Here is a 6,257-nt window from a genome sequence, read left to right on the forward strand (position 1 = left end):
ACATCTGGTGAAAATTTCATGTCATTAGCACCTCTAGTAAAATATTTACTGAGAAAAATGTTTATGTGTTCAATACTTATTTTACCCGCTGTAATTGTCTAATCTTGCTTTAAGTACATTGTAGACCTGGACCAGGGCATTGTCATAATTATGGTAGAACTAAAAGTTTCTTTCATAAATTTTTGGTCAAGACAAAAAAAGACGCTTCTGTACTTTTGAGGGGAAGGAAACTACTTTTGAGRAGCACTCGCTTATTATGAGACACAAAAGCAGTTGTAGGTAAACATTACTCAGAGGGGGTTTGCACAGTTCGTTTCAAGATTGTCCTCATGAGACTTGAATCAAATGTCTTATTTCTACAAATCTCGTCTTTACTTGTTCCATAGGCAGATTTGTTTGCATATTTCAAGCCAAAAGAATATCTAATTTTTATTTTTATGACTTAGTTTTGGAGTGACCTTTTTCCCATGATAAGATACACAAACATAAATTATCAAGTAAAGTTACTCATTTTAGGGGAATTTTTTCATGTTCTGTTGAGACATGTGAACATACATTTAAAGGTCTAACATTTGAACAGTGTTGTATAAAGTACCTCGAAGTGGTACTTGAGTAAAAGTACAAGTATCTTATAAAATTACTTTGGCAAAAGTTAGTCTCCTCTAAGAATATTACTTGAGTAAAAGTCTCAATCTGATTTTTTTTTGTACTCAAGTATCAAAAGTAAGTTTCCGATGTAAAAAAGTATTAAAAGTAAAAGTACTGAGTAGAAATGAAGGGTTATATTTTCCAAAATGACATTTATTGGSAGGTGACTTCTCCAAAAAACTTTTACAAAGGCGCACAGCTGTGATGACTGTGTACAAACTAAATATTGTGTAAGATTGGTATATATTTGTACTTCTCATCCAACCACAATTAAATTCACTCTATCCAGGAGGCACAGTTTATCAGGATAGTATTTTTATAAACAATAATGATCCGGAATGAAACAGTAACGACTTTCTACTTCTTACCTTTTTAAAAAAAAATGTAAAGGAGTAGAAGTAATAAGTAGGCTGAAAAATATTTACTCAAGTAAAATAGCCTACAGATACCCAAAAGTTCTGCTTAAGTACAATAACAAAGTTAGTTACTTTACAACTGAGATGTGGTAGTGCTCAGCTGACTCTCCTCTCTGCTTCTCCTGCACCAAGTCTTGTCTCAGCATCTGRAAAACTGACCGAGTTACAGCCATGTTTGTGTCAATGAGCTGTGGCAGACCTGTTGAATCGGCTCAACCCTGAGTTGTAGATGCACATTTACAGTTTATTTAATGATAGTTTAATGGCAAAGTTTGAAGCTAAGATGTTGCACAATGTATACAGTAATATGAGTTGGGGATGATGCTCAGCTATACCATGCCAAATTTTAGCTCAATTTGTACAACTGGCTCAACTACTGCAATCTTTGAGTTGGCTGCAGCTAGAAGTATAAAGTAGCTATAAGTACAAATACTTTGCTACTGTACTTAAGTAGTACTTTAAAGGGGCTATATCAAGTAAAATCAATTTTTTTGAGTTGTATCATGTTATAATGTTATCCTCTCATCAAAAACATGCCCAGAGTCTTGCTTTGACTCATTCATGCATGTTTGAGAAATCCTGTGTTGTCCCGAGGCAGCAGGCAGGGGAACAAAAACGACCCGTTGGGACTAGAACCGCCTTTTAGGATCAGCTCCTCCTCTGGGCCGTGTCTCTAAGCCAAGCTTCCTCATCACAGAGCACATCTCCCCACCCCCCGCACCCCACCTGTGACTRCTGCAGGCTCTAGGCAGCAACAAAGCAAACAACTGGTGAAACTGAAAGTGAAACTGAAAGTATCTGCTGAGCTCCCAGTACTACTTCTCAGTGCAGCCCTTTTCAATTTCAAAATACATTTGAGAAAATGTATTTTAAGATGCCAAGTAAACACTGAGCTTCCATATCACAGTACACCCCCCCCTCCTCCCACCTAGTGTTGAAACGGGCGGGACAGAAGCAGAAGGAGGTTCTTAAATAGAGAGAGGCCAATTTGAAGGTGTTTAGAAATGGAAATGAGAAGAGTTTATTTTTTATTTAAACATAAACAGCATTTCAATAACAACTAAAGTTGACAGATTTTGTTATGTTATAGAACTTAAATATATGCCTAAAAAACACATTATATTGCCTCATTAAGTATTTCAAGTAGGGCTGGGTGATATGGCCCCAAACAAAAATCTCCGACTTTTTTCATCTCAAATTCGATTTTAATCGATTTTGCTTCCCACTTAACAGAGTGCCTCTGTTTCAGGTGTCAAAACAAATTTGTTGTACTCCTGCTTTTTGTAGCAAAAGCCTTCAAACAGATTTCGCAGTGAGGTGTTCGTTGCTCCAAGTCCGAGGCTGCAAAACCAAACCAGTTCCAGATAACTGAACAAACCATGCCTTTTTTTGAGAAGTAAATCCTCTTTMCTAGCTGCCATATTGTCATGTTGTGTACCAAGCATKTTGAGGGACAGGTGGGGTGACCTCTGAACTAGAAGCCTCAGAGAGCACTGGTGAGAAAAAAACCTAAATTTTCCCAAAATTAAATRTTTATAAATGGCAAATTRGAATTAATCYATAGCCCTAATTTCAAGAAATATTCTTAGAGGAGACTAACTTTTACCAAAGTATTTTTATGGTAAAATACGTGTAGTTTTACCTAAGCATCACTTGGAGGTATTTTATACAACACCGGCTGCAGCAACCACTGAGTTTCAGCAGTTCATGCAATATTTTGCTAACAGACAAGCACACATGCAGTACACATTGACAGCAGGTATTAATTTTCCTACATAGATAAAGAGAAGTCTTAACCTTTGGCAAACCTCATTTCAGTCCMCAGTGTCCCTTTGTTCTTCAGCGTCGACAGGTAATCAGGTTTGTTTCGTTCAACGGTGATGTCCAGGTGACTTATTTGAGTCAGCGCAAAGGTGCACCGTACAGTCAGCCTGAAAAAAAAAAGAAACCTTAAAGTATTTACATCAAAACGTAACCTAACTGACTCATTTAATTCAGCTTACTGGAACGGAGTTTGACGGAAAATGACTCCTTTCAGGGAATGTGGTTTAATGTTGATGTTGATCCAGTAGGTGATGTTCCCGTCTGCAATCTGAAAATTGAAGTCACTTCATTTAAACCTCTAAATCAGGGGTGGGCAGTCATGGTCRTCGAGGGCCGCAGCCCTACARGTTTCACATGTTTCCCTGCTCCAACACACCTGATTCAGTCACTGAACTAGCTCTTCCAAGTTCTGCTGTATGGAGGACTGAAACTGACATAATTAGAAATAAAAGCAGAAATAGATAAATGAACTGTTACATAAATAAATACATTTAAAATGCACCAACTGAATTAAAACGGAGAAATTTACCTCATGTTTTATCATTTAATTGGCCTTCATATTTATTTTTCCAGCTTACTTCAAATAAATTATATATTTTAACGTGTGATTTAAATTTGTAATGTATATTTTACATAGTTTTAACTTGTACATGCATTTGTGTCTTATGAATGCTTAAATTGAATTATTTTTATAATTTTTTCCAAGTCTTTTTATTTTGATGTGTTGCGTGCTTGTGCTGCTGCAGTTTAGCTTAAAGTTTAGTTAAAAATAAATGCACAAGTAATGTTTTACTCTTTGCTTTTGTTTTAAACTAAACTTTAAGCTAAACCGAGTCAGCACAAGCATGCAACACATGGAAATAAAGATTTGTTGGAAAAAAAATATGAAATTATTTAAGTACAAATGTATGACACACAAATGCATATACAAATAAAGGAAAAACAATTAATATATTAAAAAAAACAGTAAAATTTTAAGTATGTGTTCAAACATATAGACTAATTCTGTGGAACTAACCTGGAAAAATAAATATGAAAGTCACTAAAATACAAAACAGGAGATAAAGTTCTCCTTTTTTAATTTAACTGGTGCATTTTAAGTGTATTTATTTAGTGGTTCATATAATTCTGCTTTGATTTCAAATTATGTCAGTTTTGGTCCTCCGTACTGCAGAAGCCTGCTAATTATTTATTCATTCACATCAGGTGTTTGGAGCAGAGAAACAAGTAAAACATGCAGGGCTGCGGCCCTCGAGGACCAGGACTGTCCATGCCTGGTTTAAAATATCAAAGTTGTTGGAAAGTGGTTTGTGTTTACCATGAACTGAGTGCCACAGTCAGTGTATGGGAAGCTGAAAGTGACGGCGTCTTTGGATCTCTTTTGGGGGAAACAACGGCGGTTTTGGTCCGATGTGACCCAGACTGTATCCAGGTTCAGAGGCAGGGCAGCAGCGTTCCTGGGGATGGTTATGTTGAAGCCATTTTTGTTGCAGAAATACTGCCTCGACTCTCTCGGAAAGTAAAACGTGCTTGGCTCTGCGAATAGTAAACCAAAGTTTAAAGAACACTCACTGCCTTTCATGCAACAGATTCAAACTAAGATCATCTTTTCCTGAGAAACGATGGCATTCTTAACATTTTGGTAAAAAAAAAAAAACCTTTAAAATTACTTGATACACAGCTTCAGCCTCTCTTTCAGCTGAGATCACATCAAATTTTAGCTTAATTTCTATAAAATTTACTGAGTTATAGTATTTTTTAAATTTTTTAAGATCATTGGGCTGTGACAGCCATCATAAATTGTGTCAACTCCAAAAAAGATAATCAGTTTTAAAGTTAGATCCAACAATGTTTACTGGAAAGTTTCATGCAAATCTGTGTTGTGGTTCATGAAATACTTTGCTAACAGACAACCACGGTTGACTCCAACATTTGATGTCAAATTTTAAACAAAAGCTTGCGCAATAATCAACACTTGGAGCTATGAGTCATGAACGTTTCCCAGCTGCTACTACAACAAATTTTAGCACCAAATCTGTAAAGTGAATTGAATTATAACCATTTTTGTGTTTTCTAATATCAGTAAGCTGATGCAGCCATCTTAAATCAGATTGACTCCAAATGGTTAACAGTTGTAGWTGTAAACCCAATGATTATATTCTGCAAATTTAATTAAAATTCATCCATTGGTTTCTGAGATATTTTGCTAACAGATACACACAAACACATTAACACCTGCTTCTTTCCTTTTCACCGTGGGCAACAAATAATAAAAAAAGAGTTTTTACCTTTTGTTCTCCTTCCACAGACCAGACGTAATGACTGGACGATCCTCGGCGGGCCCTGGCCTGCAGGAGCCACGATGACGACTGTGAGGCTCGTCGAGGACTTCTACTGATTMAAGTTTTAATGAAAAGAATTGAAGCAAACTTTGTGTGACAGAAACATAATAATATATAAAAAAAGAAACAGGAGCTCACCCGTCTTTTCACAAAACAACCAGTGGAAGCCACGGTRAGGACAATGAAGAGGTGTGTTTCCTGCAGGGAGTAGTGGCAGTGTTCTGCGATGGAAGTGAGTCGGTAATATCCACGGTCATCATCTGGGCAACACAAACATGTAAACATAAAACACACTTTAAAGCTCTGAGGCGTTTCCTCCACCCTGTCCTGACTCACCTTGAACATAGATGGTGGATGGAAAGTTGTAAAAGGGTTGTTTTGGGATGTAAACAGACATGAAGTCATCYTGGCAGATCAGTGTGTGACCACCAGCAGTGGTGCGAGGGGATGCACGGTGTGTTGAGCCACAGTTTGGACAAAGCAGTGACAGACAAATGAAGGCAATTAAAAGAAAGACTGGAATWTGGGTCTTCATTCTTTTTGTTGTTGTTGTTGCTGATTCTGAGAGACAGGCAGAGCAGGTGCTTCTCGTTTGCTTTAATTAGCTTCAGGAGAGAAATGCAGCCTCAGTGAAAGTGGTGGCTGCACTAACAGACTTCATGAAATGAAAATAAGATTAGATTTTATAGAAATATTATGAAGGAATTCTAAATCTGAAAGTACTCTAGTGGTTCCCAAACTTTTTATCTTCTGACCCACAACCTATTCATGGCAAAAACTTGTGACCCCAAATATTAGTGGTCTGAGTACACGAACTGTTAATAACCCTAAAAACACAGGATTTCTGACAATCTAAACAGCTTATACACAAACATAAATACTTATTTATACTTATTTTGCATTTTTGCAACAATGATACGGAAAATATTACACCAGCAATTATTTTATTACCCTTTAAATTGATTTCTGGAGATTATCCAAGGTGCTTCATGACCCAGAATTGGGTCCCAAGCCCAACTTTGGGAAC

The 6,257-nt window shown here is 36.8% G+C and overlaps 1 protein-coding gene across 2 annotated transcripts in view; it reads right to left on the bottom strand.

The window, feature by feature from the left end:
* LOC106525631 (zona pellucida sperm-binding protein 4) overlaps positions 1–5,744 on the bottom strand; it is an 8,517-nt gene extending 2,773 nt beyond the window's left edge. For both annotated transcript variants that reach the window (XM_014019927.1, XM_014019928.1), the window contains exons 1-6: positions 5,567–5,744; positions 5,369–5,490; positions 5,177–5,279; positions 4,207–4,424; positions 3,068–3,156; positions 2,862–2,995 (exon numbers count right to left, since the gene is read on the bottom strand). In XM_014019927.1, coding sequence (XP_013875381.1) covers positions 2,862–2,995; positions 3,068–3,156; positions 4,207–4,424; positions 5,177–5,279; positions 5,369–5,490; positions 5,567–5,627 — 727 coding nt within the window. In that variant the 5' untranslated portion in view covers positions 5,628–5,744. The remainder of the gene's footprint in view (positions 1–2,861; positions 2,996–3,067; positions 3,157–4,206; positions 4,425–5,176; positions 5,280–5,368; positions 5,491–5,566) is intronic.
* Positions 5,745–6,257: the final 513 nt, after the last annotated feature.

Source organism: Austrofundulus limnaeus, unplaced genomic scaffold (assembly GCF_001266775.1).
Source record: "Austrofundulus limnaeus strain Quisiro unplaced genomic scaffold, Austrofundulus_limnaeus-1.0 Scaffold236, whole genome shotgun sequence".
Taxonomy (NCBI): Eukaryota; Metazoa; Chordata; class Actinopteri; order Cyprinodontiformes; family Rivulidae; genus Austrofundulus; species Austrofundulus limnaeus.